This window comes from Melospiza georgiana, chromosome 1 (assembly GCF_028018845.1).
Source record: "Melospiza georgiana isolate bMelGeo1 chromosome 1, bMelGeo1.pri, whole genome shotgun sequence".
In the NCBI taxonomy this organism is placed as follows: domain Eukaryota; kingdom Metazoa; phylum Chordata; class Aves; order Passeriformes; family Passerellidae; genus Melospiza; species Melospiza georgiana.
The window spans coordinates 149,353,037-149,377,593 of record NC_080430.1 but is presented as its reverse complement, the minus strand read 5'-3'; the positions used below and the strand labels follow the sequence as shown (position 1 = coordinate 149,377,593).

Here is a 24,557-nt window from a genome sequence, read left to right as displayed (position 1 = left end):
ATCTCTTTGCAAGGTGAGTAAAAGATCTTAAATTCCACTAGAAGGATGGAAAAAGTGATTGCTAGGTAATTTTTTATTTCTAGATTTGTTGTGACAAAAAATGATAATTTAAAAGATTTTTGTATGTCTCTAGCAGAGCTGAATCTTCCACAGGATGATTCTTTTTTCCTTCTGTATTTTTTAATGTTAAATTTTATGATTTGAAAGGAAGGTTTTGGATGAAAAGAGGAGAAATAAATATTTCTGTGGACAATGAATTTTAAGCAGCAAACATGGTAGCCATTTAAAACTGAAGTGGGCCTAAGGAAAACTCAAGTGAGTTTAATGCAGCCTTATTTGGATCACACATCTCTGATTAGTTCATTCCTCATGGAGATGTGTATGGGTGCTAACACAGCTGAAGATGTTATGTTTCCAAGGGAAAATATCATGTTACAGATATGATCATGTGTGTTGGCTGCAATCAGACTTAGAAAGTTTGTTTTTTTTCTATACATGATATATGGGAAAGTGGCCAGAATTTCAGCAACAATTAGGTTAATGTTCACTTTGCTTTACCTGCAGTTCAGGACTGCAGTGATTTTTTTTTTCGTTGAAATACTAAAATGGAAACTATATTGTCTAATTTTCACATTAAAAATGCAAAAAAAAAAAAAAAGATATGTGTAAATAATTCTACCAGGGTACTTATTGAAATTAAGATTATTTAATACAGTTCTGAAAGACAGGTGAGCACTTAGCTTAAAATTCTTTAAACCTCTGTATGTGTTTTTCCAGCTGGTGTAATACAAGATGGTACTTCTACTGACAAAATTTACTTCACTTACATCTTCAGACACTTATGGGTATAATGCTGATGCCATTATACTTATGGGTATAATGCTGGTGCTCCTTAAGTTAAAAAAGACCATATAAAGTGTATGAAACTTCGGGAATTGTTGGTAAGAAAAAGGAGCAAAGTGTGTTGGAAGCAGGAACACACAGTGAAAGATCTGCCCTTAGCTGGTTTGTTAGAAATTACTTCCTGTTATTTATGTTTACATGGGATGCAAATTCACTAAAAAATGCTTTCCAAATAGCAGGATGTGTCTATCCAGGAATGACCAATAGCAGTAGGATAAGGATAAATCATGCAAACCTGCTACTGTGTAGAAAAAACTTGTTTTGTTAACACAAAGCAACACTTATGAGTATAAGGTAGAGTCTTTCTTCCAGCTCCTCCAGTGTGATGCTAAATCCACTTTCTGTGTGTCTTAGGGAGAACCAGGAGAGAAAGGTCCTCCTGGAAAAGAGGTAAGTTAAATTCACAGTTGTTTCAATATAAGACTGGTGTCACAGGGAAAAAAATCATCAAGGGTGTTACCAGGGTTGAAACAAATTGGTTTTTTTTTCATAGAATGATTTGGGTTGGAAGGGATCTTAAATACCATCTATTTCCACCCACCCTGCCGGGAGCAGAGACACCTTCCACTAGACTAGGTTGCTTAGAACCCCATTCAACCTGATTTTTCAACCATTCCAGAGATGGGACATTTACAACCTCTCTGGACAACCCGTTCCAGTGCCTCACCACCCTCACAGTGAAAAATTTCTAGCAAATATCACCCTTTCTGATTGTGAAGCCATTTACCTCTTGTCCTGTCACTACAGTCCCTGACAAAAAAGTTCGTCACCATTTTTCTTATAAACCCCCTTTTAATTCTGGAAGGGACTCTGAGGTTCCCCCAGAGCCTTCTCTCCTTCAGGCTGAGTAACCCCAGCTCTCTCAGCCTGAATCCACAGGAGAGGTGCTCCAGCCCTCTGGGCATCTTTGTGGCCTCATTTGAGCTTCTCTAACAGGTTCATGGCCTTGCTTATATTCTGGCATCACAGCTGGACACAGCACTCCAGGTGGGGTCTCACCAAAGAGGAGTGAAGAAAGAGAATCACCCTCCTAAACCTGCTTGTCATGTGGTTGGGGTGGGGGCTTTTGCTGTTTTTTGTTTGTTTGGGATTTTTTGTTTGGTTGGTTTTTGGTTTTTGTTTTGATTTATTTTTCTTTTGAGAGCAAAAGAGAAGGCTCTCAGGAAACTGTGGGGTTGTCATGGAAATAAATTTTCCTGGGGTCACAGGAATCATTACAAAGGCATATGTTTCATTATTTACTCTTATTATGGATGGTTCTTTTATGCTTACCTTTATTTTCTTGCAGGGCACACCAGGGAAACAGGGTGCAATTGGCTCCAAAGGAGAGAGGGTAAGTTGGAGAACATTACCAGTTATTTGATTATGATGAAATAAAGAGAGCTATTCTGAGTTAGGGCCTGGGGGCAGAGGTCATTCAAAAGTGAAGCCAGTGCTTCGCAGTCTTCCAGGTCTCTTTAATCATTCTCCATCAGAACAATTTGTGATTCATTTGTAGTGCACCAGTTGTTGCACTCAGCAACTTTGCCAGCTCAGCTGTGAGTGTTTCTCTGTGTTTGGAAATCAGAAGTTTGCTTCATATTTTGTGGTGGTAATGTCCTTCTCTTCACTTAGGGAGAGCCTGGCATCAAAGGTGAAAAAGGCCTTCGAGGAGAAAAGGGTCCTCCAGGTGATCCTGGGATACCTGGTCACAAGGGCCATCCGGGACTGATGGGTCCCCACGGACCTCCAGGAGACACTGGGCAAGTTGGTCCTCCCGGTCCTCCAGGGCAGCCAGGATTTCCAGGACCAAGGGTAAGGTTGCCAGAGAAACGCTTTGTACAGTAATTTTGCTGCCACAGGGATCAGAAAAGTGCGTCAGAGTACATTGAGGATGACAGAAACTGGAGCAGGAGTATGTTTTAATGGGGAGGCAGTGCTTTTAGCTCTTAATACCCATAAAGGGGAGCTGTAGCACATCTCAGGGAATCATGGAATCATAGAGTGGTTTGGGTTAGAAGAAACCTTGAAGACCATCAGTTCCACCCCCCTGCCAGGGTTAGGGACACCTTCCACTAGACCAGGTTGCTCCAAGCTGTGTCCAACCTAGCCTCAGACACTTGCATGGATGGAAATTAGGAAAGGCTTATGTGGGTGTTGACTTGCACTTCAGGGGAGCTAAATAATCCAGACTCATAGTAGTCAGTGTGTCCAGTTGCTGACAGTTTTTACCCCTAAATGCCTAAATCCTGTGATGTTGGCCTTGGCATTGGAGTGTAAAAAAAGATTCTTTCTATGAGGACAATAATGTGTAGCACTTCATACAGAGGACTAACACCTTCCTCTGCTGCTGGTTGTTATGAGAGAAAAAATGCTGAGCTGTGGAAAGGTCACTGCTCTATTCCTGGAAGTCCTGTAGTCAGCTCATCAGAATTCATGAAATACTATTTTTGTTTAATATTCTCCCTCTTTTTTTTTTCCTCCCTCCTGTTGGGAAACAGTCTCACTACTGAGAATGCCTGAGGGTGGTTTATGTTGCAGAATGAGAAAAACTACCAACAGCAGTGAAGCCACTGTGCCCATCCTGAGGATGAATTGGAGATCATCTCTGAGGAGGATAAACAGAGAATAATCTCTGATGTAAAAACTGACTAAATTTTAGACAAAGCATTTATTCGTGTTTGAAATCAAGTGATGATTATAGAAACTTAATTTAACTAATGGTGTTAAAACTTGAAAAGATAATTTGTAAGCCTTTAAATTATGCTCTGCAATTATGTTTACTTAGTGGGATATACACTAAGAGCCATCAAAAATGCTTAGTACTTAATAATAAAATTGTTTCTTTTGTCACCAGTGACACATCTTTTTCTCATGCAAAATTTGTGTCAGGAAGGAGGCGGTAAATGGACCAACTCTGTATTTATCAGCTATGCTATTGATTAAAATTGAAATGTCACTTAGCTATTTAATAAGATATCATTTTTTAATGAAGAATAACTTCTGATTCAGAAGAACTCACTAGGTTTTCATAAACATAGAGAACACAAACTGCATCTTTGTATGTTAAAAGTGTAAAGGAAAAGCAACACTTTTGCAAGCAGTTGATGCACAAAAGAATGCAGTCTTTAGGTTGACCAGAAGTATTTTCAGAACTGACAGAAATGCAAAGAATTCTTTTAGCCAAAAAAAATGAAAAGTGTATTTCGAGTGGAACATCTCACTTTCTGATTTATAAAAGAAAATACTTGATATTTCTGCTTGCAAATGGTTTATTGTTTAAGCATGGCTACAATTTTCTTTTGAGATCTTGCAAAGGCAAGAGCCTGGCAGCCCTAAAACCTGTTTTTTATTTATTATTTGCAATCTCCCACCGATCAAAAATGCTTTCATAATTTTTTTAGTTGCATCATCCAGAGTTGTAGTTCACATTATTTTGAGTTTTTACAGCTATTACAGCTCTACAACAGCAGAAGTACAAAAGATTTAAGAGAAAAGACGAAAGATACTGTGCCTTGGGAGCTGGGTAGGGGGCCAAGGCCAGATGGCCACATGCCCTGTCTCTGTTCAACAGCCTGAAATCAGACAAAACTTTCTACTGGTTTGGAAGAATAGGTATCATATGCATAAACTGGCTTCTGTTTCCTGAGATAAGGCCTGCTGGCAGGGGATACATCCAATATGAGTGTTTTCAGGAAGTCCAGATAGCCAGCATTAGAACCTTTGGGGCACATGCACTCTCTGCAAGGAAACATGCCATGATGAAAAAGAACATAGTATCTCCACTGTGATCTGGTAGGGGAGAGATGTTTCCTAATGTGACTTCTGCAAATTCTCCTATGAGTGCATAGGAAGGAGATTTTTTCTTAAGGATGGTGATGGGAACAGTGCTGCAACTAGTGCCCTCAGACCAGGCTCCCTGCTTAAACCATTGACCCATGGTTTGCCAGAAGGCTGGAAACTGAGAATGCCTTTTGGCTCTGTTCCCACAGCACATTCCTGGAAAGGCTGTCAGCCTAGGGCTTGAGCAGGGGCACTCTTGGCTGGTTTAAACTGTCAGGATGACTGTGACCAGAGAGTGGAGGGGAATGGACCTGCAATGCGTTGGCATCCAGTCACTATTAGTGCCCAGTCCTGTTCAGTGTCTGTCCTGCTGATGTGGGCAAGGCCATCAAGGGTACCCTCAGCAGTAAATTTGTGATGACACCAAGGTGGATGGAGTATCTGAAGGGTAGGAAGGCTCTGTTGGGGGGATGTAGGCAGGCTGGATGGATGGTGTGAACCCAGTGGAATGAGGTTCAAGAAGAATGAGGCCTGGGTTCTGCCCTTGTGTCCCCCCAAGGCCCTGCAGTGCCCCAGGCTGGGGGCTGAGCAGCTGGAAGGCTGCCCAGTGGGAAAGGCCCAGGAGCTGACAGTGGCCAAACATGAGCCAGCGTGTGTCCAGTTGGCCAAGGAGGCCAGTAGTCTCCTGGCCCTCTCTGTCAGCATTGTGTGGCCAGCAGGACCAGGGTGGTGACTGTCCCACTGTGCTGGGCACAGGGGAGGCCACACCTCGAGTGCTGAGTGCAGATGTGTGACCCAATTAAGACGCCATTAGTGTGACATGCTGATGCGCCAGTTCAGGTGCCAATGAGACCATCTACCAAAGTTAACAATGGGGATTTTATTTAAAAATGAATGTGGGGTAGAGTGAGATGGAAAGAAGGGGAGAACAGAGGGTAAGGGAGAGATGAAGCAGAATACAATCTGAGACACTTGGATCCAGCAGCATCCTGTCCGTCTGTCCTCACGCTGTGCTTCTCCGTTCTGGGGACCCCAGTTGTTTTCTTGGAGGTGTTGGTGTTCCAGGGTCAGCACCTTTCTCCATTCAATATTGGGGGTATTCAGGGAGCCATTTTCCTATTTTCCATGTGAAAGGAGAATGGGCATGCTTTCCATTGCCTGCAATGTTAAGGCCCAAGGAGCATTTCTCAGCTCCTAAAGCAGCCTGAGGGATGCAGCCCTCAATGCAGACTGGGCCTGGAGCCAGCTTCTGTGGGATTCTACAGGGTAATGCTGTCACCCTTCTTCAGCCAGCTCTCCTTGACCACGCTGCCTTGCTGCTGGCTTGGGGATAAGGGATTCTGGCTGGCAGCAGGACCTACCTTTGGCAAGTGGTGCCCTATGGGTGAGCAGTCATCTCCTAGGAATCCACCTGGTGCTGGCCCCGGGCTCACTCCTCCAGCTGCCCCTTGAGGCAGCTGAAGGAGAAAAGGCGGCGCAGAGCCCGCCGGGCCGTCTTGGCCGTGGAGCACCATGGCTGGGGGGTGTGGGACTGTGGCTGTGCCAGCAGTGGAAGCAGGGACCTGGTGTACCAGGGGCTGGGCAGGCACTGGGCAAGCCCCTGCCAGCACATCAGCCCCACAGGGCTTTTCCTGGGGAGGGGCAGCCTGGGCACAGCCAGCCTCCATGCTTGCAGTATTGGCCTCCTCCACGGTGTCAGCAGGCGAGGCACAAACCACAAATATCTCTGAGTCTTCCAACAGTGCCATGGGGAAAGGCTCACTGTGCCCCTCCTCACAGGGATCCCTTTCCAGGGGATAAGCTGCTGGCTCTGCTCCCTTCTCTTGCAGTGAGAGGGAAAACTCGCTGTCTGGCTCACTGTCCCCCCTCTCCTGCACTGTCTCTGTCAAGGAGCTCTTCTTTCTCCCACTTCGCCATCAGCTGGTCTAGCTGAGTGTCCATGGACGGCGCATCCTTGTTGTTAAAGAGAGACCACATTTCTTCAAACAGGTCAGGAGGGACGAGCTGTGCATAGCTTTCAGTCTCTCCTTTACAGTCTTTGGTCCAGCTGCAAAGTCTGTGCTGGACCCAGGGACTTTCTGCATCAAGGGAGGAGAGGATGTCTTTTTCCAACTTCTCCAGCTCCCCTGCCTTGATTTTCAGATGATCAGAATCATCTTCAGGCCCCAGGCACATCAGCTTGTCATGTGTGGTTTGCTCTGGCAGCTGATGAGTTCCCCTCTCCTCATATGAACTTCGAGATGAGGGAGAAGCTGAGAAGCATGAGGTTTCCTCAGCCTCTGACATGGGGAAAAAATCACTCTGCCCCCTGTCCCAGGGATCTTTGTCCAGGTCAGAAGTTGCTGCCTCTGAGTCTTCCTCACTGAGTGGAAGAAGCGATGCACCATGTGGGTCACTGTCCCTGTCTCCTGGAGCCTCGCTTTCTGGGAGTTCTGTCTCCTCCCACTTGTCCTCTGGCTCTTCTGGAGAAGTCTCCCAGCCCTGTGAGTTGTCAGAGACAAACTGCTGCTCTGGCAACCAGGCAGGAGACAGGAGCTCAGAGGAGTTTCCAGTGTCTGTGCTGGAGTCACTGTTGAAGCCAGGAGCTCTGTGCATCACCTGGGTCTCTGCATCTGCCTCTTGGCAGAGACTTGACTGCTTCTGAGTGCAGGTGGACTTGGTGAACCTTTCTCCAAACAGGCATGGGGCAAGGCCTCTAAATGAGTCTCCATAGGTGTTGCCACCGTGCTCTTCCTGCACCTCAGGGAGCTCCTCCATCTCCGTGTACTCCAGGTGGTTCCAGTCAGGCTGGGTCCCTGTGCAGAGCAGCGTGCCACCTGCCCGTCGCAGGGGTGGCAGGCGATGGCCCTGCCTTGCTGGTGACCCTTGCCAGAGCCTTTCAGCTGAGCTGTCTGGGGACGGTGTTTCCCAGGCCCCATAAGCAGCCCGAGTGCCCCATGGAGAAGGTGGCACTAGGTCTCGGTGGCTGCTGCCTACAGGGCCTGCAGACCATGCTCTGCCTCTGGGAGAAGACCCAGAGGCTGCTGGGGCTGCTGGCAGAGGGGGCAGCTTCATCCATGCCGAGGCTGTTCTTGGCATTTCAGGGCTGAGCAGGCACGGAGGTGTCACTGACAATGGAGGGCCATGGAGAGGTGGCAAGTCTGACACGGACAGTCTTTTTGGCCGTGTGACTGTGCCACTGAGGGCCACTGAGTGCCCACCCTCCAGGCTGTCCTCCTGTATTCCATGTCCTGTGGGTTTCCATGAAATGTCCTGTCTAGGGATGAGTCTGTCCCCGTGGAGGGGCGTGATGGTCACCCATGTGACCTCTGCTGCTGCCGGCGGCAACCCCTGGGGCACCTGTGAGAAGCAGGAGGAAGCAAGAGATGGAGGTGCCTCTTTGGGCACACTACCCCCCTTATGTTGGTGTGCCCACCTCTGGCCCCAAGGCAGGTGATGCCTACAGCAGCCAGCCCAGGCTGGGTTCCCAGCTGCGCTCGCTGTCTCTGGGCCATTCCCTCACCCAGGCCATCCTGGCACGGGCTCCTCCCCAGAGCAAGGCCTGGAGCCAGGCCTGGCTGCCGCTCTCTGCCCCCAGTCCTCCCCCAGTTCCTACTGCAGCCTTTCCCTCCATTCCTGTCCCTCACCTGGCGCCGCTTGGACAGCAGCGGCTGCCCCTCATGGGACTGGCTGTGGGCGTTTGCCTCGTGTCTCTTTGACATCTTGGAAGTGCTGTGACAAACACTGGCCAAGGGCACCCGGGAGAGCTGCTTCCTCCTGAGGAGCTGCTGCCTCGTGAGAGAACTGTTGCCTCCTCAGAACGCTGCTCTCCTGAGAGTGACAACACGAGGGGTTTGGCCCTACAAGAGCCCTCCGTGTCATGGCATGAGTCTGTGTCACAATGGGCTCTGGGCATGACGTAACTGCAGGTCACAAAGGCCTGGTGGGCACTGCCACCCCTTGTCATGTAGAGACATGGCGTCCTTGGTCACAAAGCTCTGCTTTAGGCCTTTGCCCCTTGACTTTTTCTATGCTTTTTCCTCTCCCAATTACCTGCCACTCTCCCTTTTCCCATCTTAGATGTTCCTCTCCTAAACATCCCCAAAGATGCCCTTTGTTCTGCCAAGCTGCTTTTCCCACCCAGCCCACCATGTGTCCCACCCCTTAGCTCCCACCTCATGCAGAAAGACAAATCAGTAAGGCAAAAATCAATTAGCACTTCACCTCGCCACTACTGTAAAAAACAATTAAAAAGTGTTCATTTAAAAAGATTAGCACCAAAGGACGGCCAAATATTCATTCTTTATTGGATATGCAATGGGCATATGGTTATGAAGGATGAGGAAATGGCTGAGCTACTGAAGGCCTTCTTTGCCTCAGCCTTCAACAGGCAGATCCATTCTCCAGAGAACAAGCAGTCCCCTGAGCTGGCAGACAGTGACCAGGAGTAGACCAGATCCTTTGCAGTTCTCGAGGAAATCATTAGTGATCTGTAGAGCCACTGAGATACTGTTAAAGTCTGTGGAGCGGGCTGGGAGCACCCCAAGGGTGCTCAGGGAGCTGGCAAAAGAGCTCACTAAGCTACTCTCCATCCTGTATTATCAGTCCTGGAGTGTAATGATGTCTCACATGGCTGGAGGTAGCTGTGTGACACCCACGCTCATAAGGGCAGCAGGGATGATGCTGGGAACTGCAGGTCTGTCAGCCCGACCTCAGGGCCCAGCAAGGTTCTGGAGCAGATCATCGTGAGGGGCATCACACGGTCCAGAGAGGACAGCCAAGGGACTAAACCCAGCCAGTGTGAGTTTAGGAAAGGCAGGTCCTGCCTGCGAAACATGATGTCCTTTGAGGAGCTTGTTACCCTCCTCAGGGCTGAGTGAGAAGCGGGGGATGGCCTCTCTGGACTTGAGCAAAGCCTTTGACTTCATCTCCCACAGCACAGTCCTGCAAAAGCCGTCAGCCCAGAGCTTTGGCTGGGGCAGCCTTGGCAGACTTAACTGTCTGGATGGCTGAGTCCAGACAATGGCTGGGAATGGAGCTGCAACGAGTTGGCATTCGGTCACTAGCATTGTCCTCTGTGCCCTGTCCAGTTCAGATTCCCAATAAGGCCCTGCAGTGCCCCAGGGTGGGAGCAGAGTGGTGGGAAAGTGCCCAGTGTAAAAGTCCCTATGGTTGCTAGTTGACATAGGCCGAACGTGAGTCAGCATATGTCCAGGTGGGCAAGGAGTAGGGTGGCCTCCAGCCCTTCTGTGTCTACACTAGTGTGGCCAGCAGGACAAGGGACACGATTGTCCCTCTGTGCCGGGCACTGGGGAGGCCACACATTGTATTCTGTGCCCAGTTCTGGGCCCCTAAATTCAGCAAGGACATTGAAGTTCTGGAACAGTTCCAGAGAAGGGAAATAAGATAGTGAAAATTTGTAGCCCAACTCCTGTGAACACTGAAGGTGCTGGTGTTGTTCATCTTGGAGAAAGGGAGGCTCAGGGGAGATTTTATCGGAGGCTCTATAACTGCCTAAGTGGAGGATCTATCCACATGGGGTTTAGTCTCTTCTCCCAGACAGCTGGTGATAGGACAAGAGGACATAATATCAAAATGTGTCAGGGAGGTTTATTTTGGATACTACAAACAATTTCTTCACAGAAGGGATAATTAGATACTGGAATGGGCTGCCCATGGAAGTGGTGGAGTCACTGTCCCTGGAGACATTTAAGAAAAAACTGGATGTGTCACTCACTGCCATGGTTTACTTGACATGGTGGTGTTCAGTCAAGGGCTGGACTTCATTATCTCAGAGGTCTTTTCCGGCCCAATTGATTCTATGATTGTTTTGAGTCCGTTTACATTCCTCTTTTTGGCAGACCCTGCGGCCCTGTGTGTGATGGGTGATGACATGGCACCTGCTGAGCCCTTTGTGGAGCTCTTAGTTTGCACATTATAGAACCACAGAGTGTTTTGGGTTGAAGGGACCTCAAAGATCATCTACTTACAACTGCCCACTCAGCATAGGCAGGGATGCCACCCACTAGGTGAGGTTGCTCCAAAACCCACCCAGCTTGCCTTGAACACTTCCAGAGGTGGGGCATCCACAGCTTCTCAGGGCAACCCATTCCAGTGCCTCACCACCCTCACAGTAAAGAATTTCTTCCTAACATCTAATCTAAATCTTTCCTCTTTTAGTTTAAAACTGTTCCCCCTTGTCCTATAACTATCTGATCCTTTTACTGTGGTTATCTAGTCTCATCACTGTGGTTCTGACTCTTTAGGGAGAGCCCCCATCTCTAGAGACTTTGAGGAGACTTATCCAAGAGGAGTTATCCAAACAGCTAGATGGTAAGTAATCAGTACCAGGAAGCCAGAAGATAGATCTGAGAGTATGAAAGATGCTTTCCAGAGCTGTGCTGGCACCCAAACCTCTCCTGCTTAAGGAAGATAGAATTGCAGCAAGCTTGCTTGGGAGATGTGTGAAATGAAATGTGCTTTATGGTTCCCCAGGCTTTGATTTTCCCAGCAATAGCACAGAAAGTAATCAGAGTAGATCATAAACTTTCTTTTGAGGTCTCAGCTGGAGAAGAAATGTTCATGATTTTTGCTTATGACTTTTGATGCTCATCAGTATAAGAAGAGGGGCTGGAGGGGATATGGGCTGCTGTTTCTCTCAAAGTATGAGAATTGCAGACCACTACTGATCCCATTGACAGTGAGATGCAGAGCTGTAGTCCTTCTCACACAGCTCTTGATGCAGCTGACACACGGCTGCAGGCATTTTGTTCTGCGCTAAAGATCACAGGTAAACAGGGTGATCATTTCACAGATTTTATTTACACAGTCTCAGTCTTCAATATCCACACCAGACTGAAAGCATTTAAGATAAATGAAGAGAAGAAAGAACACTCTTCTCTCTCTATTCTGTAGAATGTTTATGTGATGCTAAGTGTTTTATGAGCTCTCAAGTTTGCTGTCATGGTGTAACCCCAGCCAGCAGCCAAGGCCCACACACCACTCACTCACTCCCCACCAGCCGGATCAGGGAGAGAATCAGAAGAGTAAAAGCTGGAAAACTCATTGGTCAAAATAAAGATAGTTTAATAGGTACAGCAAAAGCTGCACCCAGAAGCAAAACAAAGCAAGGAATTAAGTCCCTGCTTCCCATGGGCAGGCAGGTGTTCTGCCATCTCCAGGAGAGCAGGGCCCCATCACAGGTAATGGTCACTTGGGAAGAAAAACACCATCACTGCAAATGTCCCTCCCTTCCTTCCCTCACTTTGTACACTGAGCTTGATGTCACATGGTCTGGAATTCCCCTTTGGTCAGTCTGGGTCTCCTGTTCTGGCTGTGTGTCTTCCCGACACCCAAATTTCCTCCCCAATGTGACCATACAAAAAGCAGAAAATGCCTTGGCTCTGTGTGGGCCCTGCTCAGCAATAACAAAAACATCTCTGTGTTATCAACACAAATCCAAAACAGACCCCCATTCCAGCCACCATGAAGGAAATTAACCCCACCCCAGCCAAAACCATCATGATGGTTCAGGGTCTTAGCACTGAAATGGCAGGCAGTGTGTGCCTGTCTGGAACAGACTGGAACAAGACCAGCCATGTAGCATCTCTGCATCACAGAAGCAGTAGGAAAAGGCTCTCATTTTCAGAGCAGGAGTGGTCCCAGTTTAACAGGGATCCACCATCTGCACAACTAAATGAAGAGACATTTCAGATACTTGGAGGACAAGGTGCAGAGGATGAGAGAAATGTTTATGATAAAGTATGGAATTTAGGAGAAATTCAAGGCTACCAAGAAAAGAGATTTAAATAATTTAGAGAGGATCAGAGAGTCACAGTCATGGATTATGGAGAGACAAAAAAATGGGTGGCCGGGGAAAACTGATCTATGACAGTACCTCGGACTTTACTGGGCCCCTGGTTCTGGTTTTCCATCTCTTGAAGCATAGTCCTTCTAGTCTAACAAACCCATTACCCTCTCTTCACAGCAAAGTTACCCTACATCCTGGCTCAGATACAGCCTGCACAGGTAAAAGCATCCCATGGCAGACCAGGACCTCCTGGTCCCCCTGGGAAGGAAGGACTCCCAGGAAGAACTGGCCCTCCGGGAGAGCCTGGCCGGCCTGGACAGACTGGGTCTGAAGGGCCACCTGGACCAATCGGTCCCAAAGGTAAGTGAAACTTGGTGTGTTGGGGCAGTCCAATAAAAGGATGTATCCACTGGACTTTGGCATCCACCTTTCCTTTTAGTAGCTTATAAATTGTCCTCAAAATGGAGGTGTTTGAAGCGACCTCAGTCTCTTGAACCAGAGGTGTTGAATATGACCAGAAATTGCTGGTATGTTGCACCTCTGGCCAGAACTAGAGTGGGGCAAGTCTTCATTTCCACTTAATGTCCTCTCTCAGAGGATTGGCCACAATTAGGAACTGTTTTTACCAAATAAATTAGCTTCAATGTGGATGGAAGACCTGTACTTGTGCTTAGTTCTGTAGACCACATTCATCAGTTCATATTTTTTCTTTCCCTCTCTACAGGAGAAAGAGGAGCAAAGGGTGAAAAAGGAGACACTGGCATTGGTCAACGAGGGGAAATGGGTCCCCCAGGAATTCCAGGTGTGTTACTCAGAACATCCCACAAAACACATCACTTAGAACCACTGCTTGGACACAGGTCTCTGCTGTACTAGAGAGATGATCAGGATGACATAAAAACAAGAGACACAATTTCTGCAGGATGTGGCCCAAAGGGAAGAACTGTATCATTAACATCACATCTGGCCACCTTTATTTCCTCAGCCTGATGAATGAGTACAATGAACCATGTCAGTTACAGCTAAGTTAACTGACCTTTGGGTCAAATCCAAAGTGAAGCTTTAATTATTAGATGCACTGTGAAGTGTTTTCTCTGTCCTTGGCAGAGTCTTCCTGTGACCAAGCTGAACCCAGAGGTTCAGGCAGCTTCAGATGTTATGAAAGGTCATATTGAATACCTGTGCCTTGGGGATACAACTTCTGCTTTACTATTACTGCAAAGCAGCAGCAAATACAGTTTGTCTGCAGTCTGAAATTAGGCACCATTGATAAGTTTTGCCTTCACTGCTTTCTTGGGAAAGGAACTATGGGAAGCCCTCCTAACCCCATTGTGTCTGCATCTGGCAGACTGGTCTTGCATTGACTTCAAATAACAATGTGCCCACTATGCTCTGCACCACTGAATTATCTCCCCAGGCTGGCTCTTGCCTCCACTTTGCCATTCTCACCTCCTCTCTGTGAGGACTGTATGTCTTTAGTTGTCTCGTGCATCTCCATGATGTCAGCATGGAAGTAGAAGAAGAGCAGCCATGTTGGAGCTGAGTATCCCAAGGTCACCATAGGGAGTGGAAATCTTTTTTTCAGAGGAGACACTCTGATTGTATCCTTGAGATACATCCTAGCCAAATCCAAAGCTATGGAAGCTGCTGTCTGCATCCCAGTTTGGCAGCAAAGCCATCTCCTGTGATGTTACATTGCTGAGTACTGCACACTGGACGTGTCACTCACCAGGGCACTCACCAAGGCATTCTGTTTCTCTTTCAGGCCTCCCAGGGGAGCCTGGTTATGCCAAAGATGGGATGCCAGGACCTCCTGGCCCTCAAGGTGAAGCTGGTGTGCCGGGTCTGGCAGGTCCCCAGGGTCCCCCAGGAGCCAATGGACAGTGTGACCCCTCTCAGTGCGCTTACTATGCAAGCCTGGCTGCCCGGCCCTCCAATGTCAAAGGGCCATAGTGTGCAGAGAGCACCCCCAGACTTGTTTTGAAAACTTGAATTCCTCACACCTGCCAAGAGCTCTCCAGTGTCTTCAGCTGCGTTTCTTTCGCAGGAGGCCTTCTAAAGCCAACAAATGCTGCCGGTCGGTCAGATTATTTTTATGAATTATAATAATAATTATTATTATTATCTTTGATGTGATATGTGAACTTATTTTTTGTTTGTTTTCTTTAACATCAGGGCATATTAAAATGCTAAAAATAAGTGGGTTTTTCCTCTTTTGAAAAGCATATAATAGCAATGTGTTGTGTGACTGTTTATGCAAAACCATTCCAATGCCAAATTTTTTATCTGTTATCTGACTAATTTTTTCCAAAGCTTTATCCCTCACCCTTTCAGCTCAAATCAAATCCTGTAGCCTGGAGCATTAACTGTGACACACAGGCACAGGATTGTTGGTGCTATTTGCCATCTGCATGGCAGGGAGTAAGATAAAGTCATACCAAAGCTGGAAAAGGTGTCTCCAGTGCATCCAACTCCCAGTGGACAATTTTGAACAGCTAGTGTGTGCTTTCCAGAAGATCCCTGTTAAATTTAATATTCTTCTGCTGATAAATGAATCAATATTCTATAGGAGCTACTTTTTCATGGAGTCATGTGGGATTTCATAGTAAAGGCCTGAAGGGATGCACAGAAGATCTCAACCTCTCTGTACTGGAGAGTTTTTTTCCAAGAAGTGGAGCTTACTTACCTCTGTCAGGGAGATGCATTTGCAAGGTTATCCTCTGTCAGGTTAAGGATGCCAAATCTCCTGTGCAATGTCAGCACATGCACAGCTCCCTACCACTGCTTCACCCAAAAATCAGCCAGAGCAGCATAGAAAGCCCCCTGGTATTAAAAACTCAGGAAGCCAACTGTGACCCAATTCACTGTTTTCGTTGATCCATTATGACCATAACTTGGCAAGTGGTGTTACTTAGAGGGCTGGTGCATAGTGCAGCCTGGTCTAGGAGGATGTTGATCTTTGATGAAAGGATCAGAACAAAGAAATGTTGATAAACATGGGGGAAATTGTGTTTGATGGTGACAGCAACAAGCCAGACAGTGGCCATTTCTCCCTATCAGCTAATTGCCAAAATCAACCTGAGAATGCAAAGACAAAGTAAAAAGGGTATGGAGTCTTAAAAGACCTTCACAATAGGTCATTAGTGAGCTTAACCCTCTGACCAAGCCATGCCCACCCACCAAGTGCAGATCTGAGAAGCAATCAGGCCTCAGATACGTGCCAGCCAGCAAAGCAGCTGTGTTTTCAAACCTCTTCTGCACAAAGCTGTTTGTAGTGAGAGATGGGAGTAATGGACCTGACACAGGCACTAAGTGCTGAATGTGTTTGGGAATCTGGTCTGCTCTTCTGGACACAGAAAACAGGCACCCTGCCCTGCTAGCACATTCTCCATATGGCATGGTGCTTCCAAACTGGGCAGCCCAAGCAGAAGCCACAGCTGTTGATAAACAGCCCAGAATCATACCCTGAGGCTAAAGCGCTGAGATAAGCTTTTGCCAGTCTTGGAGTCTTTTCTCACCAAGTAGCAGACAAAATTTGCCTCTGCTTTACTGAAAAATGAAATTAAATAATAAGTACAAATGCCAGGGTTAAACAAAGTCTTTACTGTGTAGCTCATAATGGTGCTATTTTTGCTATTTCCTATGCAAATAAACTCTTTGATTTGATTTTACTGTGTTTCTTGCTATGGAAAGACCAATTAAAGTGAAAATACCATGAAGTGAAAACCTTACCACTTTTAAGTAACTTTCAGTGATATATGTGTTACTGTAGTGCATCTTGGATTAGCTTGCTGGATTTTAGGATTAAGCAAACATTCTGATCACATGTTTGACAGGAGCATTTTTCTTAGTTCAGGCTGACATTTCCTCCCTCCAGTGGTGAGGCAAAACAGGATCCTTTTTTGAGAGCACCTCCTAACATGGGAAGAGACATTGTTTTGGGTAAATGTGGTGGTAATGAACAAGTGTTATGGAGGTCAAACATGTTAACTGAGCCATGCAAATGTGACATTTAATTCCTGTCATGATGGTGACCCCTTCATCTCCACAGGCTCTCATCATCTGTGTCTGATGTGCCATGCAGGTCATAGAATTCAGTACATTCTAGTGCATCATGAGAAGAGAATCTACATAATGATGTTCTGTTAAACAAATTTCAGGGTCTTTAACTCCTGTGAGGTCATAGTATCATAGAATAATTTGGGTTGGAAGGGGACTCTAAGGGTCATCTAGTGCAATCCACAGTAGGTGAGATGGTGCAGTGGCACCCAATTGAATGAGATGAAAGAGTTGTTTTATAACCTCTTTCATTTGAACTTCTGTGGGAGCCATTTCCAAGAGTCAGTATTGGGAACACAAGGGAAGCACTTGCATCCTTAATAGCAACTGAAAAATCTGCGTGAGCTAGACACAGACTACTTCTCTGAGCATTTTCCACCCATAAAAGGGGACACAGCCTAATTCCCTGTGCTTCAGCATATTCCCTAGCATATGGCTATCTGCTCAGTCTGTTCCCAGAGACATCCCAGACTGTCTCTGTGCCCTGAATTCAGTGGGTGCCATTTCCCTGCTTTTTCTTAAACCTTGTTTTCTCTCCAGCCAGTTAAATGACATTTACCAGGCAGAATCTGTCATTAGTGAGCAGAGTACATGAGCTGCAGACCCAGATCAAGACCCGTGTTTGTACTTGCCCAGATTTTACTCATCAAAGGGAGGTTTCTGTAGCTGCCACCTCTTAGAGAAGCAAGCCCTACAAGAATGTGCCTAAAAGGACACCTGAAATAACAGGTAAGAAAGGAGGGTGTATTTGGAGGATTTCAAAAACTGCCACAGTTTTTGCTTCAGTCTGTTTGTGTGTATTTTCAGTCTTTGTAAAAGTGGCCTGAGATTACTTTGCAAAGTAGGTCTGCCATCTGGGAAGCCAGCAAACCTAAAAGTACAGCCCTGGGCATGGTCAGAAGCCACTCTCCAGGAAATGCAGGTGCCTCTGTGCCTGAGCAGGTGACTGTGAGTGTATTGTCTGTCCAGCACTGTGCCAGGTGAACACACAGCCAGGAGGTGGCAGGCAGGACAGGGACAGTGCTGGTGGCTCTCTCCTAACCAGCCCTGAGTAAGGCAAAGTTGTGGCTTTGGCATCTCGGTGTTCCTGTGTCTGCAGCCAAGTGTGTGGTAAATCACCATTCTGTTCTGAGTCTGAGGTTTAAACCAGGGAATAGACTGATTTTTCAGCTGGATTTTGTTTTGGCCCTGTGGCAATATATTGCTAAAATTGCATTAGAGAGCAAGACAATATATTATTCTGATTTTTAAAAGGAACACATGGGATTTATGGCACCACTGTCAGTTGCTCTTTTTTTTTCCCTTTTTTAAAAATCATTTGTAAATTACAGTAATTATAGCAAACAAACCATTATTTCATTCAATTATTTGCCTGTCAAATAAACAAATTACAAAGACAAAACAAAGCAACAGGATCATTAGGGGAAAATATATTTTTTGTGTTAAATTATTTAACAATTTCTAAACAGTTTTGAATTAGCTGCTTTGTGGAAGCTGTATCAAATGCCTATGGGCTTTTTCTTCTTTCCATAGAGACAATAAAAATACTGTGTCAGCTAAGCCCAAACTCTGTGCTCTGACCACAGAAGTGGTTAGGAGATGAACACAGATTTTACATTCTGAGAAATTATTTTTAAAAAAAGTTTAAAAATTATATTAAAAAAAACCCAAAAATAGAGTCTTCTGTTTGTTCAGCCTTTTAATGTGGAAAATGGCCAAGCTCTGCCTGTTAAAGATTTCATTTGACAGCTTCTGGAGCAGGACTGGTGCATAGGAATGGCGGCGTGTCACCAAACACAATACATGGGGCCAGAGACACTGCCAGGGACTGGCAGGTGTGATGTAGGACCTAGGGGAGCCTTCCCAGAGCTTCAGTGGGTGACCCCAGGGGAGAGCACATCAAATAATGTAAAATGTCTATGTCTGGGTGCCTCAATCCCATGCTCAGTCTCTCACAGTGAGATTCAGAGTCACAGAACATAGAACCATAAAATATCCATAGTTTGAAGGGACCCATGAGGATCATCCAAGTCCAGCTCCTTGACTTTAAGGAGTCAAGCTGTGTTTTGACCTGCATTTTGGTGGCTCCAGTGAGAGCTGTAGAACCTGGAGATCCATTCAGCTTGTCCTAAAGTATTCAGCTGCAGCACTCTGAACCATGTCACCTACATTAACTATATCTCCATGGAAAAGAGATCTTCTGGGAGCTGTCTTTATCTTCCACCCTCAGTAACTCACATCCCCCCTGAGCTGGTGTGGGGATATTCATGTGACAGGTGATGGCATGTTGGGTGCTCTGTGACCAGCAGCCAGGCTGCTCAGGGGGAGAGGAGCAAGGCAATGGCAGGAACTTGTACAGTCCTTAGGCAATGAAAACTTCCTTAAAATTACTGCACTCACTCAACAGTTACAACATAGACTGAAAATAAATCTACTTTCAGCCTCTGTGAGCTGGAGCCCCCTGCTGAGGAGGGTTAAGGTTGCTTCTCCATGGCATGGCAGGAAGAGCAGCATAAGGATGAAGGCACTCTGGAGTTGAAGGCAGGCTCCTGCCCCAGTCTGCAGCCCCATGCAGGGGTGAGCATCCATCAGAAACCACCAGGAGTCCTCCTTGCTGCTGCTTCTGCAGAACTGCTGGAGGAAGAATCTCTTCATCAGCCTCCCCGTTGCCTCCTATGTACTACATTTAGTAGCTGAGGCCTTTAGGGTAATATAGATCCATCAGGGTTTGGATTTTTCTTTCAAAACCTTTGTAAATGGTGAAATTTAGAGCTTAAGAAAAAGCCTGCTTAATTTTGTTGATTTGGTTTAAACCTGTAAGTCACATACATGGTAGATACTGACTTGTGAAATAGGAATAACTTCTTAGAAAAGTGTGAAGATGTGATGAAGAGGAGACTGCTTTTGGGAATTGCTTTACAAAGCAGATTTTTGTTGTAAGGGTTAACATCTGAATACCTTGCAGTACTTGGCTCCACAATATTGATGCTGGCAACATTGTTGTTGAAGTTTGTCTGAACTGAGAATGAGACCATCCTTCTGGGTCTCTAGGGGATTATGTGTTGAAAATGCAGGCTCTTTCTTGCTACTTTACATTTTGTGACATTAGGTTTATATAGAAAGCATAAGGGGACAATTAGGAACATTAATCATACTCCAAACATCCCTATCAGCATCAGGAAGATGGATGTCCTGCAAGGAGAAGAGAAGAACCTGCCACCTTCATTAAGGAAAGCACGAGTTCAAACTCCAGGTTTGAAAAAATGCAGCAAGAGAATGGTGCCACAGCCCTCAGAAACTTCTTTCTGACAATACCTTTGTCTCTGCATGACATGCTGTCTGAAACACTTGGGTTTGGATTTGAAGAGAAAAGCATGTTCAAACAGAAGGCAGCACATACAGCAATTTGGTTTATTTCACAGGACAGATGTATTTGACAATGTGTTCTTAGAGACACATTTTTCCCCTTAGCAATGTGGGGGATGGTTTTCACCCAAGTCTGAAATTATTGTCAGTGCAATAACTTCTTCAGCACCTTTTTGATGGGAGTTGAGTCTTATTTTTACAGTTATTTGTGAGGTCTGTTGGAAAACAGCCTTCTGCAAGTGAAAATCTCACTTTTCCTTGGCTGCTGCATTTGTGTCTGATGCACAGATATTTCTAAGTTATTGTACCCATTCATGCTTATGAAAAATTATTAGACTCTCTCAAGTTCTGCTGAAGTTTTTTCATGTAAAATCCACCCCTGGAAAGTTTCAAGACCAGTTGGAGGGGAACCTGAGCAACCTGGTTTAGAGGATGGCATCCCTATCCATGGCAAAGGGCTTGGAACTAGATTGTATCTACAGTCCCTTCCAACCCAAAGAATTCTGTGATTCTATCCCAGGAGCCTAAAATGGCTAAGCAGCCTCACAGGCAAAGTGATACTGTTTTCTCTTGCAGATGCTGGAAATTTATGTGGAAGAAATCCAGGGCTTGATTTCAAAATGATTATGTACTCTGAATCCAAGTCAAGGGTGATAGCTGGTATATGCCAGGCCTTAAAATGTGTACTTCAGGGTGAAAACCAATTAAAAAGCATTATAATCTAGAAAGTAGGAGAGAGAGCTGAACAAGAATCCCCAAATCCTCTTGCCAGCATTGTCTGAAGAGACAGCTACTACCACTCACCTGTGCAGCCACACACTCCCCTGGTGCTGGAACAAAGGTTCCAGCAAATTCAGGAACATCCTGGCCTGAGATGATCAGAACTGAGGAGGCTGGGAAAGCAAAGCTGATGTGCAAGACCTGACCTTCACAAGACCTGACCTGGCAGACCTGCTTAGACTGCACCTCTAACACATTGTCTTCTACCTCTAATGGCCTGTGGGTCTCCATCTCAAGGAGATCTCTCTCCTTGAGAAGCATTTGAAATGGCTGTCTTAAGCAGTTTTTTAGCTGAAAGGCTTAAGGATTAGAGGATGAAGTAAAAGAGGTTGGCTTTCTCAGCCTGAGGCTTCAAACCCACAATTTTCTCTTTCCAGAAAAATGCCTTGCTCTCAACATCACATGCTGTGCTGAGTGGCTTGGGATAAACCTGGCATTTTACACATCTACAAAACCTTTGACAGCAAGGAATAAAAATTTGCTTTCAAATATGCCAGAGCAAGTGAAACACAAGAAAAATGGTATCTCCATGGTGTAGGGCTTTACACACTTAGCAGGAAGGAGGAGGACTTCCAGATTTCAAAACTGATGCTTTATTGTGTTTGCTGAATGTTAAAGGCACAAACTGACCTGAGGACAAGATTTGTTAATGGTTCCCAGGTCACCAGATGTTCCTCTGTCTTCTCCTTGTCCCATTTACTATGTGCCTTATCTACTCTGCCTTGCTGGTTCCATTGCAATCCCAGGCAATGTGAATTTTTCAGGCAAAGGCACCCTTGATGTTTCCAGAAGGAGAGAGCTACACACAAGCAGAGATTTGAACACACCTGCTGAAAAGCAGAGGCAGTTTTCCCTGTCTGACCACTGCTCACTGGTTGCAGCTGTGAGAGGCCACATCACAGCCTAGGAGCTGGGTTTGTGTGCTCTACAGAGCAGGAGAGAAAACACCTGATCATGTGAGAATACCAAATGTTTACTCAGTGGGATGTATCTCAGCAACTCAAACACTCTGTGTGTTGGTAACCTGCCCAGCAGAGCACAAAGCTGACAGAAAACCTTGATCTATCAAAAACATCAGAGGTTGCCTGTGGAGCATGCAAGTAATTGTGACTGACAGTCTCTGTCCAACCAGCCACTGTTCTGGTGGGATATGGATGCAGTCACCTCTCCCAGATGTGCCTGTCCGCGTCCTGATCCACTCTGGAGGTACCTCACAGAGCATGATCCAAAATATGAAGGGAAGAAGAAGCTCAAGATCTCTGGCAGGGAGCTGCTGTCAGTTCCCACACAGGTCTTTGGCTTGGAGCAGCTGCAGGTGCTGGAGATGAGCCCAGAACGAGAGAGCTGCCTGAGGTACAGGATGGAGCTGCTGCCCCAGGAGATCGGCCGTCTGAGGAACCTCACCTGCCTCTATGTGGACTCCAACAACTTGAAGAAAATCCCTGCTGAAATTGGCACTTTGAGCTGCTTGGAGAGGCTCACTCTGAGCAACAACAGCCTGAGCTCACTGCCTGCTGAGATGGGGGCACTCCAAAGGTTGCAGAGCCTCCACCTTGCCAACAACAGCCTCACTGAGTTGCCTGAACCCCTCTGCCAGCTGAGGAGCCTCACCTTTCTGGATGTGAGTGACAACAAAATAGATACCATCCCCTCCAGCATTCGGCATCTGGAGAAACTGGAAACGTTGCTATTGCTCTTCAACTCACTGGAGAGCCTTCCTGAGGATTTCTGCCTTCTGAGGAATCTGCACACACTTTGGTTGGGAAACAACCACCTACGGTCCCTTCCAGCAGCCTTTGGGGAGCTGGTGAACCTGGACTGGGGCTACAACTACTGCTCGTGCAATTTTGAGGGGAATCCACTGGAGAGTCCTCCCCCTGAAGTCTGCAGCAGAGGCCCTGAAGGGATCAGAGACTATTTCTCATCACTTCAAAGGATTTGGAAAGACTAAACCACTGGTGTCAGTCCTCTTGAAGTGACTGTGATGGATTTATCCTGTGCAAATCATCTGCACAAGCAAAACGTGTTTCAGACAGCAAGGTCGGCTGAAATCACTCTATGGAGCTCAAAAGCTTCCTCCCTGCTGTGAGGTGATTTCCCTGGAAGTCTTTTTTTTTTCCTTAAACAAGTATTGAACAGTGGTATATACCTTTTAAAAACTCATCCAGGGACAACTGTAATTTTTTTTTTGTATTTATAGTTGCATAGGATTATCTCAAGAAATGTTGCAGACAATCATGCAGTCTGAGAAAATAAGCAAGTCTAAAAGGATAGAGTCAGGTAAACAAGTGGTATGTAAATAGCAATAATCTGTACTGTTTGTTTGCACACTGGGTTGAGGCTCGAGTCTGGACTGGAAGTAAGTGCAAGCTGAGATTCTGGAAGCTTTTAAGGTCATACTAACCTGTGAATTTGGCTTTGTTCAGGTAGCCCAAAATCTCATCATTTTCCACACAGGTTGAACCAGCTCAGGCTTCTGTCTGGCTCTGGAAAAAAAAAAACAAACTGTATCCATATCCCCCAAGCTATTGTGCAAACAATGTCTCCATTCCTCTGGCAGGACATAGTGTATTCCTCCTGAAGAGCAGCATCAGCCTCTGCAGAGTACAGGCAGGGCTCTCACACTATCTGGAGGCAGCATGGACATGGGTTTGATGTGCCAGCCCATCCTGAGCAGACCTCAGAGATGCAGCTCCTTGGAGCTTGGTGCTGCACAGGGGTAGCTCAGATTTAGAGCAGGCAGCACTAGCAGAAAAAGTTTCCACTTTCACTGAGTCTGGGAAAGTGTTCAGAGCTATTAAAGAATGAGTATGCAAACTTCCTGCAAGGGAACATTCTGAAAATCCCTGTCATAATCATAAAAGGCTTCATCAGTGTTACATTATGGAAATTTGCTGAGACTCCTTTCTGCTTCATTTTGCTCTCTCTTCTCCCTATCATCAACGTTTTCCTCCCACCTCTCTTTAACTTTGCTCTTCGTGGGTGTTTTCTCTGTGGCGACTCCCTCTGACATTTATGTTTCATTATTTTCTTATCATCAAAAGCCTCTCATTCCCTTATAAATCCTTTTCTTTGCCCTCTGTCTCCTTTGTTTCCTAGGTCACCTTTGGCCAACACACAGAAAGATGCAGTTTTGTGTCTTTCCTGGAAGGAAGGGCTGAGTCAGGTCTGGTGGGAGCTGAACATGTTCTTACAGCATTCAGAGAAAAAGGGAGAAAGGCAGAGAGATTGATACACAGGCCATTAATTCTCTTGTTCAGTGTCCTGTTATTTTCTTCTCCTTATAGCAAAGATCAGCACAAGGAGATCTGAATCAATGCTGAAAATTTTTCTGGGTGACAGAAGCACAACTCCAGATATGCTTAATACAAACTGATTTTTACATTGCTCTGCCCCTGACCTCTGTGAATTTTTCAAACCAGCTGCGACTTTTTGGTGTCATGGTAACCATATTCATTTTATCAGTGGGCTATCACACACAGATAAATGAGTGCATGGCAGTCACAGGCACACAATTACATCACACCAGGTCATTCGATTTTCCTGCAGCTGATTATTTCTAAGACATGTGACATGGGAAAGAAAGGAGTAAAGGGACTGCAGTGCCTTGCTCAGTTGCCTCTTTCTGTGGCAGTATGGAGAACTGGAGATGAAAGAGCAGGAGAATGAACTTCAAGGCTTTTGTCATTCAGGGTTTTTTTCAGAGCAGATTTGGGACAGTGTGTGAAGTAGCTCCTGAAGCTGATGCCAACTCAGGCAGAGGCTGGATCAAGGTGGCAACATTGAAGATGCTGAATGACTGTGGATGCTGAATGACTGTGGTCTCCCTCCTGTTCCTGTCATTGATGCATTCTCCAGACTCATACTGCTCTTATTTCCTCACTATTTCTGCTATTTC

The 24,557-nt window shown here is 46.0% G+C and overlaps 2 protein-coding genes across 2 annotated transcripts in view; both read left to right on the top strand.

Moving 5' to 3' along the window:
- COL22A1 (collagen type XXII alpha 1 chain) overlaps positions 1–14,572 on the top strand; it is a 218,612-nt gene extending 204,040 nt beyond the window's left edge. Inside the window, exons 59-65 of the mRNA XM_058040754.1 lie at positions 1,258–1,293; positions 2,192–2,236; positions 2,518–2,697; positions 10,911–10,977; positions 12,632–12,814; positions 13,179–13,256; positions 14,220–14,572. Coding sequence (XP_057896737.1) covers positions 1,258–1,293; positions 2,192–2,236; positions 2,518–2,697; positions 10,911–10,977; positions 12,632–12,814; positions 13,179–13,256; positions 14,220–14,407 — 777 coding nt within the window. The 3' untranslated portion in view covers positions 14,408–14,572. The remainder of the gene's footprint in view (positions 1–1,257; positions 1,294–2,191; positions 2,237–2,517; positions 2,698–10,910; positions 10,978–12,631; positions 12,815–13,178; positions 13,257–14,219) is intronic.
- Positions 14,573–21,809: 7,237 nt separating this feature from the next.
- On the top strand, positions 21,810–22,610 carry LOC131085035 (leucine-rich repeat-containing protein 40-like). The gene has a single exon (XM_058026864.1). It carries the CDS (start codon positions 21,810–21,812, stop codon positions 22,608–22,610), a length of 801 nt encoding a protein of 266 aa, XP_057882847.1.
- The last annotated feature ends 1,947 nt before the right edge of the window (positions 22,611–24,557 follow it).